At 42.9% G+C, this 20,278-nt stretch overlaps 1 protein-coding gene across 1 annotated transcript in view; it reads left to right on the top strand.

Annotated features, from left to right (window-relative positions):
* Positions 1 to 20,278, top strand: part of PITPNC1 (phosphatidylinositol transfer protein cytoplasmic 1) — a 252,415-nt gene that overhangs the window by 111,376 nt on the left and 120,761 nt on the right. Inside the window, exon 2 of the mRNA XM_081270313.1 lies at positions 13,348 to 13,496. Coding sequence (XP_081126439.1) covers positions 13,348 to 13,496 — 149 coding nt within the window. The remainder of the gene's footprint in view (positions 1 to 13,347; positions 13,497 to 20,278) is intronic.

Genomic DNA, 20,278 nt, shown 5'->3' with positions numbered 1-20,278 from the left:
AAATAAATTAATAAATAATAAATTACAAATAAAATGAAAGAAACCAGTCACAAAAGGCCACCTATTGTATGATTCATTTATAAGCAATGTGCTTATAAATACAGACAGGAAGTAGCTTAGTGGTTGACAGAGGCTGGGAGTCAGGAGAAAGGGGAGTCACACTTTATGAGTATAGGGCTTTAATTGGCATGATGGAAGTGTTCTGGAATTAGGTAGTAATAATGGTTGCATAGCCTTATGTATGTACTAAAAACCACTGGGAGGAAAACGTCTGAGCAACATCCATATTGTCTACTACAGAGTTTAAAGTCTTTTTCAAGAGTAGCTGCAATCTAAAATAGAGTGGCTTAATTCATATGAAAAATGCAAATTATTAAGATTGATTTTGGGGGCTGGGGATGTAGCTTGGTGGTAGAATGCTTCCATAGCATGTGCCAGGTCCTGGGTTCTGTCCCCAGCCCTGCAGGGGGTAAAAAAGAAGTATGTCTTTTTACCCCAAATCTTGGAGTCTAAATTAGATACACCTGATTCATAATTGAGTTCTGTAGGACTCTATGGCTTTCTGTATTGCAGTTCTATAATTTACTGTGCTACTGGTTGGACCACTAAAATAACACTGGAAGCAGCTTCTATAACAGAAATAGAAGCACCCTTTCAGGTTAGGCCCACCTCTACCACCTTCAGGCTTCCGTGGTCATAATTCATAGCTGCGCCTTTGTGGTGCCCTTACAAAGAGGGTCTGAACTGTTTGCAATGTGTTTGGGCCTTTTTGACCTTAAAAGAGGCTTGATGTGTTGAGTTTGCACCTGGAGCATTTCCAGGGAACACCCTCCAAACCCCTGAAAAATAGCCATCTCAGTTCATTGGTGTTTCATTAGGAGTCTACTGATTGCTCTGCTGGTTTAAATAAGTACTAGGGTTGAAGTCTCTCCCAAGTCTACTTATTTGGAAGATTTGATGCCCAAGTTCTGCCTCAAATGGGCTTTATAAGAATAAAGAGATCCCAGATAAAACCTAGAGTTGACTTTAAAATGTTCTGTGATCACTTCTCACCCATTAGGATGGCTATTATCCAAAAAATGAGAAATGAGTGTTGGTGGGGCTGTGGAGAACCCGGAGCCCTTGTGTATTGCTGATAGCAATGGAAAATGGTGCCACCGCTGTGGGAAACAGTTCAGTGGTTCCTCAAAAAGCTAAGTATAGTGCCCGTAGTGCACACTTATAATCCCAGCCACTCAGGAGGCTGAGGCAGGATGATTGCAAGTTCAAGGCCAGCTTCAGCAACTTAGCAGGACCCTGTGTTGAATAAAATATTTAAAGGACTGGGGATCTAACTCTGTGGTAGAGTATTTGCCTAGCATGTGTGAGACCCTGGGTTCGATCCCTACTACCACAAAAAATAAAATAAAATAAATGTGGGATTACCCTATGATCCAGTAATTACACTTCTAGGTCTATGTTCAAAACAACTGGAAGCAGAAACTCAGATTCTTGAATGCAAATAAAATTCATTATTCACATAAGCCAAATGGCAGAAGCAGATAAATGAACAACCACATGTGGTCTGTCCGTACAATGGAATACCATTCAGCCACAGAAAAGACTGAAATTCTGACATATGATACAACATGGATAAACATCATGAAACATTATGAAATTTGAAAACATACTACACAGGGAAATAAGTCAGATGCCAGGAAACACATATTGTATGATTCCACTTTATGAGGTCTCTAAAATAGACAAATTCATAGAAAAAACAGACTATTAGAGAGTGGGAGAAATAGGGACTCGTTAAATAGGCACAGGGTTTCTGTTCGAGTCGATCTAAGAGTTATGGATTTCAGCAGTAAAATGGTTTTATAATCTTTGAATGTACCTAATGCCACTAAAATGTATATGCAAAAATGGTTAAAATGAGTAGGTGTGGTGGCACATGCCTGTAATCCCAGCTGCTCAGGAGGCTGAGGCAGGAGGATCACACATTTGAGGCCAGCCTCAGCAACTTAGCAAGACCCTCAGCAACTTACTGAGACCCTGTTTCAAAATTAAAAATAAAAAGGACTGGATATAGCTCAGTGGTTAAGTGCCCCTGGGTTCAATATCTCCTAAAAAAAAAGTAAAATGCATGTTATATATATATTGGCAAGGAAATAAAGACAAGACTCCTATTTAAAAACAAAACAAAAACAATACTTTTTGTTGGTCAATTCATCTGCTTTCTTTTTTCTCCCAACTCTTTGAAACCATGGTAAATATATTTCACCATGGTGTTGCCTAGGGGACCTGTTCGCACCCTCCCTCAGGAGGATGTACAGAGACAGAGTGACTGCCCCCTATTGATGCAGTGAAGGACAGGCCACCACTGGACCTTAAAAGTACTCATTGATAGAATCTCTCCAGGTCATTAGAATGAGGCCAAAGTGCAATAGAAACTCAAGAAGATAGATTTTTTAATGTAGCCGTTCCTGGAAATGTACCCATCTACTCTGTTTTGCCTGTCTTCATTAGCTGTCTCTGGAGAGCAGGACTTGTCATTCCGCTTTTCTATTTGTGCCTCCCTGTCTACAAGCACCAGGTCCGTGGTACCCTCAGCCTATCCCCCAAAGTGGGGTGAGGAAAGCTGCTGGAACCTTCCAAGCTTAGATCCATAGATAAGACTTGGTTCTGCTTCTCTCTCAACATTGCTGGATAGTTACCCCTGGAGTCTTGCTGTGCCAGCTAGCACTTAAGCAAGCAAAGAAGTTTGGTGACCTTCGGGTTGAAATTCTCTCCTGAGATCTTGTTTTGCTAGGCCTGAAGTAGCTTGAATGACTCTGAAAATGTTAAGGACAGCCACTGTTCACTTGTATGCAAAGCAGCAAGTGCTCTGCTTTGCATTCTGCTCTCGGGAAGGTCTCAAAGACACTGCAACTGACTGCTGTCATTCCTTGGTGTCTTTCTCCTTTGAACCTGTACTACAGCTCCCCATGATGCTTTGGGTTATTTTCATAACTGATTTCATGAAGGGTTGACTTGAAGTCAGCAGCACCCAAACAGGGAGTTCTCTCCTTCTGGAAAGACCCTGGTACCCTGGTAGTTGATGAACCTCTGTTCTCAGGACACCACGATCATGAGGCCAAGATACTGAGATGATCATTGACAGAGGAGTTGGAATTAGATGGTGCAGGTTCCATGTCCCAGCAAAGTTCTGTCTTGGTTCTTTCCCTTTTGGGTCCAGTTATTGGCTACAGGTTTATGTTCCATAGCAAATGCCAGAGTCTGGATTGCTTGTAGAAGGTCAGGCCTGTCACCAGACCTCTTCATTTACTTGAATTGTGTTCAGTTTCACTTTTCTTGGCAAATCATTAGAGAGCTCTGATTCCTGCAGCTGGCAGCCTTCTGTCTTCCAGGTGAAACCCTCAAGAAACCTTCTTCTTGGCCAGACACCAGGTCTGTTGTTCACAGCTCTGCTTCCAGTGTCTGTGAGGCCTGGCACACAGGACATGCTTGTTGAAAGAAGGATCCAGAATGTACAAGCTTTAAGACAGTCTCCGAACCAATTTATGGAGGAACCTCATGTTCTGCCCCTAGAGCCAACTCCCCTAATGACTTTGAGTTCAATTCTACAAGTTCCTGTCTTTGCTCTCCTAATGGTTCTTCAGGCCGCCCACTAATGGCTGATTCGTTTAGCTTCTCATTTATAAATACAAAGCATGACACATACCTACTGCCTATTTTATATTATAAAAACCCTGTAAGTGCTGCATGATACCATTTTGGCTTTTCCATTTGTTAGTCAAATGAATCCTTGGGGCCAGACTACCACCCCCTAAAGCAATCAGTGTTGGAAGATGCATCGAAATGTGTGCTTTTACTCATCACATGCTATAAAGCGCATTGTAACTCTCCTGTGCTCTTGTGTAGATGATTCTCTGAGGGGACTGAGTGTACTCCAAACAATCTGCAGTCTTACAGCCATCAAGGGGTAATGGTGTGTTCGCATCTGTATAAGACATATTGGGACCCTTCCCTTGTAGTGAGTTGCTTGATTTCTATTCAGTTCAGTGCAAAACTTTGATGGGTTAACCGTCACTGTACAGTGTTGCTTTATATTAGTTTGTCACAAAAGGGGGATTTTAAAAAAATTTAATATCAATAACCCAGCTTCTTCTTAGATCTTTTTATCAGCTTTTTCATTCCTACACCCTGGCATAATGACCTAGGTATTACGTAAACAAGACACCTCAGAGGACTGCTTATAAAAATCCAGGAGAAAAGATAAATATGTGATGATGTGCTGATATCCTGAAATATGAGCTGCTGGTTTGTATATTCTTTGTGGGATCGGATATTGGTTTTTGTGGTTTATTGACCTGACAGAGTGACATCTGACGAAACACCTAAGAACTTTACACACTTTTTTTTCCCCTCCAACTTCCCTGTCTGCATGGAGAAATCTGCACATTGAATCACAGAGCTTGGAAGACTGAGGGGTGAGCTGATTATGTCCTCACCCTGGGCAGAGCCCAAATCAGTCCCTGGAGGTAAAAGTAGACACTTTCCCCAAAAGAATTGGAGTTGCTCTTGCTGTAGTCAATCTCAGATTGAACCCAAGAGTGAGAAACAACCTAAGGGGAGGTCAAGGTCAATGAGGAACATGTCCTTGTGTTAAGGTCAGAAGAATCAGAATGTGTTTTTGTTCAGTTAATCATGTTTTTCCTTCTTCTAGAGTCGTTAGGAGCAGCACAGACAGAACTCTGTACCCATTAAACACTAACTGCCTAGTCCCCTGCGTTTCTAGTCCTGATATACTCCATTCAACTTTCTATCTCCATGAATTTGACAACTTCAGGCGTCTCATATCTGTGGAAGTTCTTACACTCTTGAGAATGCTTTTGAAAATGTTTGATGTCACTACCATCAAATGAAACTTCTGCAGAAGGAAAAGATAGTCTTGGGCAGATGGTCATAGTTTTCCTTTGATTTCTTTCTTTTTTTGGATGCAGTTTCTGTATGTTGTCCTTGCTGGTCCCAAACTCCTGGGCTCAGGCAAATTTCTTACCACAGCCTCTCAAGTAATTGGTTCTACAAACATGCGCCACAGTGCTTAGTTAGGTTTTCTTTGGCTTCTGCATTATAAAAGTCTTTGGCAGTTGCCTCCCTGTCTTTCACTTCGTGGAATTGCAGCATAAGAGGGACATGAATGAAACAGATCTGCAAATCCAGGTCAGACATGGTGCAAAATAGAAGGAATGATAGCTGTGGCAGTTTATATACAGTTTGATAATTTAGGAAGCAGTTGCATTTGAGAATTTTTTCTTACTTTATTCTCACCATGTCCTGTAGGTATTTTATTAGTCCCATTTTTAATGTCAACAAAATGTGGTTTGTCTAAGGTTACAAAGCCAAGCCAAGGGCAGGATCAGGACACTGGCTCCACGATTTCATTTCTAAAACCCCTGTGCTCTCTGCTGTAGCACACTGTGAACAATTATCACCTCTCTGGAGGCCCAAGTAAATAGCAGGTAAGGAAGGGCTTCTCCAGGCACCACCCTAATTACCCTGCTCTGCCTCACCGGCTTGAAAAAGCCTGGAAGCTTGTGGCCTGCCTCTTGCCTCCTGACCAGCCAGCCTCCGTAGTCCTTTTTTTTTTTTTTAATATTTATTTTTTAGTTGTACTTGGACACAATACATTTATACATTTATTTATTTATTTTTATGTGGTGCTGCGGGTCGAACCCAGGGCCCCGTACATGCTAGCTAAGTACTCTACCGCTGAGCCACAGCCCCAGTCCAAGCCTCCATAGTCTTGATGAGGTGTGTTGAATCTTAGCTGGTCTAGATCAGGGTCTAGGCCAGCACCATCTAATAGAAATTTTAAAAATATATTTTTTTAGTTGTAAATGGACACATTACCTCTATTTTATTTATTTTTATGTGGTGCTGAAAACTGAACCCAGTGCTTCGCACGTGCAAGGGAAGCATTCCACCACTGAGCTACAACACCAGCCCCCAGTAGAAATTTATGAGTTGCAATAAGAGCTATGAATGGAGTTTAAAGTTTTCTAATAGCCACACTTTTAAAAACATTTTAAAAAAAAATACAGGTAAAGTTATTTTTAAGAACATGCTGTAAAGCTGGGCATGGTGGCCCACTCCTGAAATCAGAGTGACTTTCGAGGATAAGGCCAGTCTGGGCTACTTAGCAAGACCCTCAGCAAACTTAATGATACCCTGTCTCAAAATAAAAAATAGAAAGGGCTGGGGATGTAGCTCGGTGGTAAAGTGCCCCTGGCTTCAATCCCCGGGATCTCCCTCCAAAAGAATATATTCTAGTTAGCCTCATTTATCTAAAATACTACCATTTTAATAGGTATCAGTAGAAAAATTACTAATGAGTTAATTTTTTCTCTTTCCCCTACTCCTCCTTTGGTAGTTAATCTTTAAAGTCTAGGGTGCATTTCACTTCTACAGCAGTCTTGTGTCACATGCTAAATTTTCAATGGAGGTACCTGATCTGTGTTTAGATTTTATAAAATTTCCAGTTGAAAGAGTAAAGTCATATACCCAAGATGTTTGAAATATAGTTAAAGGTTTTTAAATAAATGAACCAAGCATCTATCTTTAAATTAAAATTGAAGAAAATTTGACATGAAGTCCCTCAATTACACAGGTCACATTTCAAGTGGTCACTAGCCACATATAGCAAGAAACTACTCTAGTTGGCTTACTAGGTAGGTCCAGACTGGGCCCAGTACCCATGGATGGGGGTTAGCAAACTTTTTCTGTAAAGGGCCAAATAATAGCTAATAGTTTCAGCTTTTAGAGCCATACATCCATCCTCTGTGAAAATTTCTGTACTCTGCTGCTGTAGTGTGAAAGCAGCCACAGAATGAATGAGCATGGATGTGTTCCAATAAAACTTTATTTAAAAAGCAGGCACCAGTGCACGTAGTTTGCCAGCCACTAAAGCAGAACATTTGTCTGGTGCTTTAGCTATGCTGTGGGATTATCGAAAACAGCTCTAGCCTCTAGCTTTTTGAGACGAGGTTATTAAAACCTGGGTCCTTTGCATCTCCTTCCCTGTGTTTAATTACAATTTTGACACTACCTGGCGTGAAGTTGGCACCGAGCCTGAACCCTGTGTGTTCTACCTTTCAAATGTTCTCTTCAATGCGTGCCTTGCACACCATGAAACAATTGCTTCACTGTGCTTTGAGGTTCATGTATTGAGATGGAAAGGACTGGAAGAAAGGTTTCAACAAATGCACCAGGGGCGATATGGATAATATGAGAAACTTGCAAGAATGCCAAATTATATCACCTTCTGCTTTTTCCTCTAGACACACAGCCAGACAGAGTGGCAAGAATCAGACACATTTCACAGATGGAAAAATAACGTAATTTCATGTTGAGTCTGAGGCACAGGTGTTTCTCTGCCTGTTAGGTTATGTGGCATCCATTCATATTGATTGTAAAGGCCAAAGTAATTATAAATTCTGATTTTTTACTTGGGGCCTCGTCATCCCAAGTCATATCCTCAGGGAGTAAGTCCTCCTAGACAAAGTCATGTTTATTAGAAAGCAGTGGCTTACACTTGTCACATCCTGATGTTTGGAAATGGAGCTGGGATTAATGGAGGAAGAGAAAGGGGACAGGAGAGGGAGGACACGGGTCAGTTGGGAGGAAGATGACACCCCTTGTTTTTCTAGGGTAGGGGGTATGGGAGGTGGGCCTTGCTAGAACTCCAGAGCCCAGCAGTTGGAGAAGCATTAAGTGCACGTCCTTTGTAGCTTGGAATTCTGTTAAACTTAGGACTTTGGGTCCTGTATTTCTTTAGATAAGGATGAGGTTGAAGGTATTGATAGTGCTCAATTCATAATCCTTTGCCATACTCAGAATTGGGGCTTGGAGTCACCTTTTTGAAGTCATAGTTTAAGGCTGAACTGGGAAGTTACTCAATGGTGCTCAGCGTTATAGTTTGTAAAAGCATTACCTGATGAACCAGCTCTGCTTCTCCAGACACGTTCTGAAGTTCTCTCTGGTGCAAATTTTGCAGCACTTTGAAACACACCACTCTATGCACAAGTGGGAAAAATCTGAATCCCCATGATATTATTTGACTATGGAGATAATTATTTGGGGTAGCTATTCTGATAGCTCACATGGAGGCTCAGCTTGCAGTGTGGAGCTGTCTCTAATCATGATTGCCTGTAATGATGATTACCCAAATTCTGGAATTATAACAATAGATTTTACAAAGTGAGAGCCTAATTGCTCCTGCATTCCATATGTGATCACAGATTAAGCAACTTTGATCTTTCAGTCAGACTTTTGTTACTCAACTTCTGAAATAGCAAAGTTCAGAGGCATGACTTTCTGACAACCCCCATCCTTTTAAATCATAGTGATTTAAATCAGACTTGTTAAATCATTTCACCTGTGAAAGATATAAGGCCCAAAGACAGGTGGAGTAGAAAGAGTATTATTGACCTGTGGTGCACAGATCCCAGCTCTGTTGTGTAGAAACTACAGAAAGTCTTTGACTTCTCTAAGACTTAGTTTCCTCAATTGTAGAGATCTACCTGGCTGAATCGTTGTATTAGAAATGAATACAAAACACTTAATCAGTACCTCTTGCTAATGGGCAGTCACTAAAGTTATGCAATGCTGTCATCATCATCATCATCATCATCATCATCATCAATTCTGTTACCAAGTCTGAGGTCTTCAGAACCCTCTGCGTCTTTGGATTTTGAGGCCTTCCTTCAACATACAAGTTTGTTTGCAGTAGTGATCAGAGATGTGGTATTTTTACTCAGCTAAGGATGGAACCTTGTAAGACATTAGTACAAAAAAGGCAAAAAGAAATAGGCCTCCTAGCTGGGCACTGTGGTACATGTCTGTAATCCCAGCGACTCAGAGGCTGAGGCTGGAGATGGCAAGTTTGAGGCTAGCCTCAACAATTTAGCGAGGTCCTAAGCTGTTATGTCAGATTTGTGGGACCCCAATAGACCTCCAGGAGCCGAATCCAATGCAATCACACAAGAGTCTTTATTGCAAGCTCGAGCCTGGACTCACAACCGTTCCGACGCAGCAGTCCCAGGGAGTGAGTCCCAGTCCTTTGTTCAGTGAGATTTTATAGGTTTTTGAGGGGGTACTCTATGAGCCACAACATCATACAGCAAATCATTCCATACCGCAGGAAAGTCAAACAACAACTCTTAACATTGATTAGCACATTCACTGGTGGGAACAAGTTGGGTAGGGGTGATTGGTTAGTACAAGAGGGGGATTCCTTTGAACTGACTGGTTTAGGCCACGAGGGGTGTACGTGCTAAACTACATGGTTTCCCAACACGTTATCAACCACCATAAACTACTTGGGGGTCATCTGGCATTCCAGGTATTTTCCATGTTTCATGCTGATTGGAGGTTGCTAGGGGGGTTGCTATGGGTCCTCACCTAGCCTAACTGACTAGTTAGTTAGGCTAGAGCCTCAGACCTCTCCTGTTATTTACAGAAAAACAACTCAGCAGGGTGGGTATGTGCCTAGGAGTGCTCCGGGGGTTTTTTCCAAGGACAAGGGTCACGCCCCCTTCCTTGGATAGGCTTTGCTCTGAGGTAGAGGCTGGTTTCTCAAAAATGGAGTCACATTAGTTTCTCAAAGCAACTTAGTGAGACCCTGTCTCAAAATAAAAAGAATAAAAATGGCTGTAGATGTGGCTCAGTGGTAAAGATCCTCTGGGTTCATTTCCCAGTACCATTGGTGGCAGGAGGGTGGGTATGTGTGGGTAAAGAATAGGCCATCCTAAAGAAGGGGCACTCCAGCCTGGCACACCGTAATCCTGAGCAAGCACTGACGAATTCCCCCACTGTACTCAGCCTCGGGATTCAGCACTGAATTCCCCCTTATTCAAACACTCACTCAATGCTGAATGTAGTTCTAGAATGCTCTGGGATTTGGCATTTTTAGGAGGATCCTCAGTGATGTAGAAAACAAGTGGTTTCAGGGCCAAACTGTTTGCTGCTTATGTCTACGAATCAATTTGTGCTTTAAAAACAAAACAACATCATAAACTGCTTCTGGATGGCCCAGCTCCAATGACCACAAACAAAGAGCAGAGCCAGCCTGATTTTCTTGGGAGGGACAGAGAGGACAGTCACAGAGCCTTGCCTATCTGGGTGTCTGGGCTTGAGTATCCTGCCAACCCCCAAACCTACAGGTCACCCCCAGATCGATGCTGTCACAGTGAGCTAAGGCTGGCGTCTGCCCTGTGCTGGAGACGCTAGAATGATCCGTGAGGCTGGGCCCTCCACTGGCCACCCGTGAATCGGCCTTCTCTGACTCCCTGTTCTGTTCTTGTCCCTGCAGAGCAGGAAGCACTTGAACTGAGCCCAGCCAGGGCTGACTCGCTTCTGGCTAATGGCTTTTCTGTGTCATGTGTTGACCTTGGTACTATACATTTTTTAATATGTGAGTGAGTTGAAGCTTTTGCAGATGGTCTGATGTTGGCCCAGCTCTTCTGTAAACCCCACACACTTGAAGACAGGGACTTTTGGTTAAGGATGTCTGTTCCTGAATCTAGTCTACCCCTTTTAAAAAATTGAGATGAAAGTCACGTAACAGCAGCATCCAGAACTTTCGTAATGTTGTGCTTTCTTCCATTGCCATCCAAAACACTTTTATCCCCCCCGCCCAAAGAACCCTTATACCCATTGTACTAATTTTCTAAGGCCGAATGACTAACACCACGTGTTCAATGGCTTACAACCATAGATGGGTATTATCTCCCAATCCTAGAGGACAGAAGTCTGAAGTCAGGGTGTCAGCAGGGCTGCTGCTTTCTGGAAGCTGTGAAGGAGAGTCTGTTCCTTGTACATGGCCATCATTTCTTCACCTTTCTCTGGCCTCTCTGACTCTGTCCAAATTCCTCTTTTCATAAGAAGGACACCAGTCACGTTGGATTAGGGCCCGTCCTAATAACATTTTAGCTGGATTACCTCTGTAAAGACCCTATCTCCAAATAAGGTCACATTCTGAGGTTCGGACTTAACCATGTGAACTTTAGGGGACTTACTTCAACCCACAATGCCCAGTAAGCAGTTTCAGCATAAGTATGTCATTCTTTTTTTATGGCTGAATAATTTTCCATCAAACAAACATATTTTTTTCAACACCAAGTCCAAAGTACCTGGCAGTGAAGGCCATGCCCCTGAGCAGCTAAGCACCCTATTCAGGCTCCTGTTCCCGTCAGTGTAAGGTGGGGCATTGATCTCAAGGTATAGCTCTCAGATCTCCAATCTGTGAGCTTGTTCTTACTGCCCACTTTGAAAGAGCATTATAGTTTTTTTTTTCCTTTTTCTTTTTGGGGCCTTTATTTTTGTTTATTTATATTGGCGCTGGAATTAAACCCAGTGCCTCACCCATGCTAGGCAAGCACTCTACCACTGAGCTACAATTCAGCCCTGAGCATTGTAGTCTTTGGAAGCAAAAGTAAAAGCAGAACTGGACCTCAGGGAAGCCAGGTCAAGCTTTTAATCCTGATCCTAATTCATCTTTAAAATGGATTTGATCTTCCAGTTTCCTCTTCCTGCTCTTATCCTCAGCACTCTCTTCTCCCTGCATCTGCACAAATGCACTCACATTGAAAGCATTTTTAAACACAGACCTTTCTGAAGAGGGGTGTGGCCCAGATGGGAAGCATAGTCCTTAGAGAAGACCCAGCCAGCTCCAACCCACTCCTGTCGTCATGGTTACTGGGCCTGGTCCCTCAGCCTGGAGCTTCTTCACACTCCCCTCCCTGCACCTGCCTCAGCACGAGAGGGTCCTTCCACCGCGTGTACACTGCTGGCTCATTCATTTCTCTCTTCTGCACGTAGGCCCAGGAGATGTCTGGCCAGAGTCCTTTTGAGAACAAACCAGAGTCGTCATTAGCTTGCTGCAGACTCAGGCCCCGCTCCCAAGTCTCAGAGTCTTGGTGGCAATGACTTCTGTCTGTGTTACCTCACGCCTCATCTGCAGGAGGGACTGAGCAGGGTCACATCATTCTGCCTCTGACCCTCAACAGACTAGTTTCTCATGCAAACATCGTTTTCCTGCCTCCTGTCTCCTCACCCCATCAAAATAATTTTGTCATTTTGAAAGTGCACTGGGGAGCAAAATGCCTGCTGGCCCCGGCATTTTCAGAGAGGCAGGAAGGAGAGTGAAACATCCTGAAGAATAGAAAATGTTCCTATTGTATGGTTCTCCATTCTGTCATTTTTAGAGTAGGACATGTGGCTTCTGGGACTTAGGCTGGGAGGCCAGGCACCTACAGTGGAGTTGAATGAAAAGGAGTTAAAGATACTGAGGTGGGTTCTCACGTGATGCGCCCTTTTAGAGCTTAGGATCTTAGACTTGGTTCCAGCCATTGTTGGCTTGGATATTCGGAGCTTGAAAAAGCTTCCAGGATCCCAGCAGCTTGGGAGGCTGAGGCAGGAGGATCACAAGTCCAAAGCCAGCCTCAACAAGTTAGCGAGACCCTGCCTCAAAATGAAAAGGGCTGGAGATGTACTCAGTGCTTAAGCACCTCTGGGTTAAATTTCCAGTACCCGCCCCTCTCTCCCCTCTCTCCAGGAAGCCAGGCACAGTGGTGCACACTTTTAATTCCAGCAACTCTGGAGGTTGAGACAGGAGGATCACAAGTTTGAGGCCAGCTTTAGCAATTTAGTGAGGCCCAAAGTAACTTAGTCCCTATCGAAAAATAAAAAAAAGGGGGGGCCGGGGATGTGGCTTAGTGGTTAAGCTTCCGTGGGTTTAGTTCCTAAACTGGGGGGAAAAAAAGTTTCCAGGTGGTGTCCAGTTGCCTGTGAGAACTGCTATTCTAGGGCCTCCAGGAGAGGTGAGCACCTCCAGGGGTAGTAGAGGCACATAATCGTCCACGTCCAGCAATCCTGCTGGTTAGGCAGAAAGCAGGGACAGAAGCAGCACACCCTAGGCAGCCTTTGGCCAAGCCAAATAGGACATTAGCTCCATGTAACCCTTAGGACCAGGATGGAACGCGAGACTCCTGCACTCCCCTCCCCTGCTGCTGTGGAAGGGCTGGTCAGCGCTGAACCTTAAAGACTGCCGGCCACCCCCCGGGAGCACTTGCCAAGGTGATGCGGAACATTGGCAGGAACATGCCATTTCTGCATTCTGCTCACAACTAGTTCTCTTCCCAGCTCCCAGAGAAAAGTCATATTAGGCACGAGTGCCTGCTTTCTTTTCTCGGCAGAAGGTGCTGATGTCATTAGTTGCTCCGGCGCCACGGTGGGAGGGGGATCTGTCAGAGGCAAGCTGGGGGGCTGACCTCTTTGTCTCTGTCTCTGTGTGCTTTGTAGTACAAAATTGGACAGCTGTACATGATCAGCAAGCACAGCCACGAACAGAGTGACCGAGGAGAAGGGGTGGAGGTCGTCCAGAATGAGCCCTTCGAGGACCCTCACCATGGCAATGGGCAGTTCACGGAGAAACGGGTGTATCTCAACAGGTAAGTCACGGCAGTGGGCGATACACACAGGAGTCCCTTGCACCTGAGCCCGTGGTGCCATTGAGATAAAGGCTGTGAGTGTCCAGGAGAGTAAAGGTCACTTGGAGAGCCATTCACCCACCCTCTAAAGCCAGCAATCTCATTGCTTCCAAAAACAGACCCCACCCTCCTTGCATTCTGTGAAATGGACTCCAGCTGCATTTTCACTGGAACTTACCTCTTCCCTTTCCCGCCCTTGGATGACACAAGATGAAATCTGACATTAGGAATCAAATGACTTAGTCTTGTCCCTTGTTTGGCTTCAACTATAGAAAAAGATGCCTAGAAACTGTAGGGAAAGTCTGAGGGTGGCAGTGGTCTTGATTAGGAGGATTTCTATTTACTGTCAAGCAGCTACTCAGGTGTCCACAAAGAGAAATGACAAAATGAATAGGCACCTGTGACCAGAGTGATAGTGAACCCAACTTTTCCCAAGTAGAGGCTGTCACTCTGCATTGGAAAGGAATCAGAAACCATCATTTTCTAATGCAAAAATACCGTTTGTTTTGTGAAATGTATTCTTAATCTGGTGGCACAATTGATTATTCGGGCTTGTCTGATCTTATCCACACCCAATACACCCAGCCAGGCCTCCTTCTTCCCTTCACTTCTTTCCTAGGTCACATGAAATACATTGTACTAATGTTAGCTGTCAACCCCAGCAAACCAGTGTGGTATTAGCTTTTCCACAGCTGACTTTATATCCAGCTGTGGCCTCTCTGGTTGGCCTATTTGTGATTATTCAGAGCCTTTCCAACTTACTCGATGGACAGCACCCCCAGTTTATTCACTGACCCTGTGAATATTCATCCATTCTCCATGACTTGTATGTGCACAAATGATTCTCAGAGGAGCCATATTTGGATTTCACCATTCCAACATGGGCTTCACTCTCTGGCAGGGTGAAATAGGCCATTCTGCGTTGTACTCTGGGTTCTGTTAGCAGAGCAGGTGGAAGTTCCAGGCCAGTATCTTGGTGGCAATGGCCTGGGGCTGATAAAACCAAAGCCTTTTTATCTGCCCAAAGATGCAGTAGCAGGGAATTCCTGAGTCATAATGAAATGCAAATGAGATCGATCCCATTCATTTATTAGAAGCTGTGAATTCCCAGGATTTGGAACCAGTTCTACCAGCTGTTGATTTACAAGGAATCTCTGAGCTCTGGGTCTGGCCTGAGGATCGCTTCCTTACAGAGACAGATTTCTCTATATGAGGTTTGGCATTCTTCGTGTGGAGGGTGTGAAGCAAATATTGAACAGTTTTCCCCTTTGGGATCACCTCTGTAGAGCAAGAAGAAGTGAAGGAAATGCAGGAAAATAGAAACTATGGAAAATTCCGTTTCTTGGCAGGCGATTACATTCTCTTAAGTTATTGCCTGGGGAATGTTCTCTATGTACCAAAATCAAGAAAAATTTTAGAAACTTTGTAACTTTTGCTGAAACAGAATAAGAAGCATCCAGCTGTCTCTGTCATATCTGTTTTCTCTATCAAAATATATGATATTTATTTTAAAGGAGAGTCATAAACATCAGTAAAAAGGAAATTTGTTATAAATAGAATATGTGGACTTCCAGTAATAGTAACTAAAAAGATTAATGTAGACCCTCCCCCACTTCCTATGACAAACACAGGATGAAATATAACAATATAAAGCTGGACTCAAAACAAAGAAGGGGAAATCCTCAGGTAATAGAGAATGGGGGAGACTTGAACCGCAGTGGTAAGCATACCAGTGAGTGACGAAAAAGCCATGGGACATCAGAATCCAGTGTAGGCCCTGACAACTTGGGGTCAGGGGTGTCATCCCATAAGGGGGCAGGAAATGTGGCCTCAGGCCCACACAAATGGGAAGTTAGAATTGAGAATCGGGCATAAAAATCAATCAAGGACTGAAAGGGGTTACTACCCAGAGATCCACATTGAAAGAACTACTGAAGGATGTACTTAAGTAAGAGGAAACTGAGTTCAGGAAGGAAAGAGTTATCTAGAAGCAATAAATAAATTGCTAAACATTTGAGCAAATATGAATGAGCAGAAAATGTTTTAAAAAATACTGACAATGACTAATTGGGGGTATATTTATAGAATCTAAGTAATAGACAACAGAAGATAAAGGTAATTATGGTAACAAAAACACTCTAAGGTGCTAATATTGTTTAGGAATGGCAGAGAAATGTTTATTGATTTAGTCTTTTTAAGGCAGGTAAGTACTCTCAGAATGTACAGTGAGGGACTAGTAAAACAATAAATAACTTCTGAAAGAAAACATAATCAATCCCTAGAAGGCAGGGGAATTAAAAAGGGAAGCCAGCTGTGGATGTTGCCCAGTGTTAGAGCATTAGCCTTGCAGGCATTTGCCCCTGGATTCAATCTCCAGCATCATAAAATAGATAGAAAGAAAAAAAAAAAAGGTATGCCAAACAGAAAACATATTTTTGATGTCAAACTAAATAAAAATCTCAGATACTCACTTATTCCATTACCCTTGGAGGTGAGATCATGTGACCTAGTTCTGGCCAATTAAACATAAGGTCTTCCCCCAACTCCCAAGAGAAGGATGTTCAAGGGACTCTCTTTCCTATTCAAGAGGGGTATGACCTTTTAAGAAAGGGAGGAGGACCCTCTCAATTCTTGCAGTTCTGTTTCCCAGTTGATGCCAAGGCCAAAAATAAATTCCTTTTAACATACAGGATCAGTTGCTTATATGATTTCATGCAAGTGTTTTCTTTATTATTTTATAATAAAACAGCCTTCAGGAAAGAAAATGAAGAAAAAAGAGGTGGCTCAGGAGGGTGACTTCTGGGAAAATAATTGGTAGAACCTACCACATGAACCTTGATAACAAAACTGAAAAATAATAGGACGAAAAGAAGATTAATAGATGAATCTCAACTAAAAACATGAAATTCCTGTGTAAAACATTAGCAAATCAGAATAATAACAACAAACCATGACTTGCTCAGATTTACCCCTGAAATTAATTTAACATTTAGCCAGGTGTGGTGGAGCATGCATGTAATCTCTATAAAACCTACACGGTTTATTGTACATTGTAAGTTTTAATAAAACTTTAATGAATTATGAGTATGGTGTTGTCTTGCCAACATGATTTGGGAGTCTTAGGTAGAAGGATCACAAGTTCCAGGCCAGCCTCAATAATTTAGTGAGGCCCTAAGCAACTAAGCAAGACCCTGTCTCAAAATAAAAAATAAAAAAGGGCTGGAATGTGGCTCAGTGGCCCTGAGTTCAATCCCAGGTACCAAAAATGAAGATAAATTAGTAAATTAACATTTAATAAATCTTTCTGTGTACTTGTCCACAGTAGTCAGGAACAAAATAAGGATCCTTGTTATCACCATTTCTGTCTCACATGTGAAAGTCCTGGTCAATGCAATAAAACAAGGAAGGAAAGCTGGGGGTGCAGCTCAGTGGTAGAGTGTTGACTCAGCATGTACAATACCCTGGGTTTGATTCCCTAGCCCCCTCACACAAAGCAATAAAAACTTATTAAAGGAAAGGAAGAAACAGAGTTTCAATTGCAGATATGATTGACTAACGGAAATTTCAGACATCCCAGATAGGTTAGCATCATATAGGAATGCAAGATTGCTGAGTACAAATTAATATACAAAAATCAATCAAGACCAGAAGATAGGAATGCCGGAAGAGAGATGTAGGCTCCATTTGTAGGAGATATTTTCAAACACACAAGTCATCTGGGAATGTGGTTGGTGCCTTATTGTCAATTATGCTGTTGTGGGGTTACTCCGGCATAACTGGGACACTCATAGGGTGCCTTCGCAGATTCAAACACCAGACAGGTAGTTAAACACAGTAGATGGCTGGTTCAGTGGACAATCTGGAAGACCCTTCAGAACTCTCTACATTCAGAGTATTCAATAGACATTATCCTGACTCTCGCTCAGCATACACAAGTAACCACAGAGGCAGAAGAAAAAAGAAGTATTTTTAGTTTCCTTTATACGTCTAAACTGGGTCCATCATTTTATAATCAAAAAGGCTTTTGACTTTTTTCAAAGAGAATAGGCATACATTTTAGGACCAGGGAGACTATGATTTAGCAATAGAGAAAGAATAATGGCAGGACTAGGAATTAATAAGATGAATTCCTGTAATCATAAAACCAAAGCTATTACTTGGAAGTCACAACTTAGTGCCTCCTCAAACTAACTCCTGTCCTGCATGCAAAGTTGTTTGACTACCATGTTGGCAAGACAACACCATACTCATAATTCATTAAAGTTTTATTAAAACTTACAATGTACAATAAATCGTTCAGGTTTTATAGGGAAGCCCTTAATGAAGTAAGAACAGTCCTATCTCCTGATTGAGGCAGGGTCCAAGGATACCTGGTTCCCACATTCAGGAGTCTACCTGTCCATCTTGTGAGTGTTCATAGGAGAGCAGGCCCTAAGAATGGACTGGCAGTAGCTAAGATGTTCCCAGTACCCCACTTAATAACTCACATTATTAAATATAGTCTCCTATGGACCTGAATTCATGAGCTGGCTAAGTGAATGGATCTATATGTGAAGTCAAATCGCATTTACAAACTGCTCTGTTACCCAAGGTTACTGTTAGAGGCACTGGAAATATTCAAAGACTGTGTAATCATGACCTACTCTCCAGTTAATGTGGAAAGAAGAAAATTGCACAAAGGGGAGTTAGATTCAACAATAATTATTATCAAGCAAAGCCCAAACATCTGTGTTCTCTTTGGCTGGAGCATAAGTTACTTAAGCTGAAAAAGCAGAAATAGAGACTGTCTTCTAAGCAGAAAGAGTATTTCATGGAATAATATTAGGGACCCACAGAATTATCTGGAGGCAAAAGAATGGGCAGGAATCCGATGGCTCCAGAGGGCCAAGAGCGCCGTGATGACCGCCATCTCCAACTACAACCAGACTGCTTCCTTCTGCCACCTCTGCTGCCTCCAGCCATCACCACCACGGTTCTGTGGATGCACCCCGATTGCCCCTTTGTTCTCTCTATCCCTTGTTTCAAAATTTCAAATGTAAGCATCCTGTGGGTTTACAGACCCAGCCCTGATGACCAATAGCAGGGAAAAGAACTTCTAGACTGTTTTCCAAAGGCACTAGACCTTTTATTTATTTGTTTATTTATTTGTTTATTATTTTTTTAATTATAGTTGGACACAATACCTTTATTTCACTTATTTATTTTTATGTGGTGCTGAGGATCGAACCCAGGGTCCCGCACGTGCGAGGCGAGTGCTCTACCACTGAGCCACAACCCCAGCCCTGGCCCTTTTATATTTCTACTAGCAACACATGAAGGTTTCACTTTTCCCACATAGTAGGTGAAGCTGGCTATCGTGTGTCTCTTTGATCATAGCCCATCCGGTTGGGTGTGAAGCGGTATCTGGTGGTTGTTTGTTTGTTTTTAATTTTTATCGATGTTGATGTCCTTTATTTTATTCATTTATTTGTATGTGGTGCTGAGACTCAATCCCAGTGCCTCACACATGCTAGGCAGGTGCTCTACCACAGAGCCATGACACCAGCCCAGTGTTTTAATTTGTAATTCTCTAATGATGAATAATGCTGAGCATCTCTTGTATATATATTGGCCATTTGCATATCTTCATTTGAGCTGTCTATTCAAATCCTTTGCCCATTTTATAAGTATGTCAAATGTGCCTTTAAAACGACATGCATCTCTCACATTTCCCAGGGACTGTGGAGTTGCTCTGCCCTTCAGCACTTCCTACAGCATCTGATACTTGGCTGGGTGCACCATACGCTTTGGTGGTTGCCTAATACATTTAGTATATTAGCACTAACGCATCGTCCATTTACATAGAGTCTAATACAGAAGTCCATTTGCTAGTTGTCCTTGGGTCTTTGATCCAGTTCAGTTGACCAAATAAGTGGTCTTTCTTGTCTTGTCTTCAAAACTCCTGGTTTCAGTTGACATCCAGAAAAAGGAGGCCAGGCTTGGAATAGTGATTCTAAATAAAACTGTCACCCAGAAACACATGATGGGGGACTTTTCTTTTGTCACCTTTTGTTTTCACTTCATCCAAAGCATCTCTCCAGTCCCTTCCCAATGAAGCCCATGGGGGGAGAAGGGAGCGGAGCATGGGAGGAAAGATAGAGCCTATTTTTAGGCTTGTTTTTTAGTCATGAGTGTCATGTTCCTCACCACCACGGCTGCTGGATTATTAGGCTGTGCTGGCAGCTGCCAGTCAGGGAGACTTGCCAGCTTCTAATGGTGATCCCGACTAATGCCTCAATTGATTTGCACGGGGAGAATAGCATTCCCCCCACTCCGTGCCCTTACCTTCCACGGCAATCTCTCCTGGCCTCTGGTGATTTGGTAGCAGAAGATAAAGCTTCTAGAAGTCATGGATCCTTTTTGACAGGGCATGCAAAGCCGCCAGCTGGTCCTTTTACCTAACAGCACAGTGGTGGAACTTTGCTGCCATGGCTCTGTGCTCTCAATCCCATTTCTTCTTCCTATCCTATCAGCAGATTCTACCAACTCTGCTGAGCAAATCAATGCCATTTCCCAGATTCCCCAAAGTCAGCTTAATGCTTAGAGCTCATGTGGCTTTGGGAGAGGCCCCTGCTCAGGTGGTGGAGAGAGTGTCCCAGTAAGAGGTTCTGGCCTGATAGCTTGTTTCCATGCTAACTTCCAAGAAGATTCTTAGTCAGAAGAAGATTCATAGTCCTTTCTGACTTCTGGATATATAATCTTCA

This window comes from Spermophilus citellus (genome assembly GCF_964194105.1).
Source record: "Spermophilus citellus genome assembly, chromosome: 17".
Taxonomy (NCBI): domain Eukaryota; kingdom Metazoa; phylum Chordata; class Mammalia; order Rodentia; family Sciuridae; genus Spermophilus; species Spermophilus citellus.
Note: the sequence above shows the minus strand (reverse complement) of the source record. Positions and strands in the feature narration are given on the sequence as shown.